Here is a 399-nt window from a genome sequence, read left to right as displayed (position 1 = left end):
GGGGGAGGGAGAGTGGCGCCCATCCCCGCCGCGGGGCTGGACCTTGTTACCTGCAGCACCGTGATGTCCGTAACTCCCGCCTCGTAGGTTAAGATGCGAGCCACACCTGCAGAGTAGAGCAGAGCACACCGGTCAGGTGGGGGCTGGGCGGCCCCGAAGCGGCGGTGGCGCCATCGCCCAGACCAAGGACCCACCGATGGGGTGATTGATGTACGGGGTCTCCTCTGGGTCCTTCCGCCTCTGCTCGCGATGCTTCCTGGCAGCGAAGTCGGCAGCCTCCACAATCAGCGCCGCGTCCGAGCTCATCGCGCCTGCCTCGGAACCGGTGCGGGACGCGCAGGAGGCTCCCTTGGCGCTGCTGGCGCCCGTGGCCGAGCACAGCGCCCCCTGCGCCGCGGA

At 69.7% G+C, this 399-nt stretch overlaps 1 protein-coding gene across 1 annotated transcript in view; it reads right to left on the bottom strand.

The window, feature by feature from the left end:
* HDDC3 (HD domain containing 3) overlaps nucleotides 1-399 on the bottom strand; it is a 1,857-nt gene extending 1,458 nt beyond the window's left edge. Inside the window, exons 1-2 of the mRNA XM_069098639.1 lie at nucleotides 195-399; nucleotides 51-106 (exon numbers count right to left, since the gene is read on the bottom strand). Of these exons, the coding sequence (XP_068954740.1) occupies nucleotides 51-106; nucleotides 195-306 (168 nt within the window). The 5' untranslated portion in view covers nucleotides 307-399. The remainder of the gene's footprint in view (nucleotides 1-50; nucleotides 107-194) is intronic.

Source organism: Petaurus breviceps, unplaced genomic scaffold (assembly GCF_028583685.1).
Source record: "Petaurus breviceps papuanus isolate PSGF00001 unplaced genomic scaffold, PetGlider_PUasm1.0 37, whole genome shotgun sequence".
Classification (NCBI taxonomy): domain Eukaryota; kingdom Metazoa; phylum Chordata; class Mammalia; order Diprotodontia; family Petauridae; genus Petaurus; species Petaurus breviceps.
This window is presented reverse-complemented; position numbering and strand designations above follow the sequence as displayed.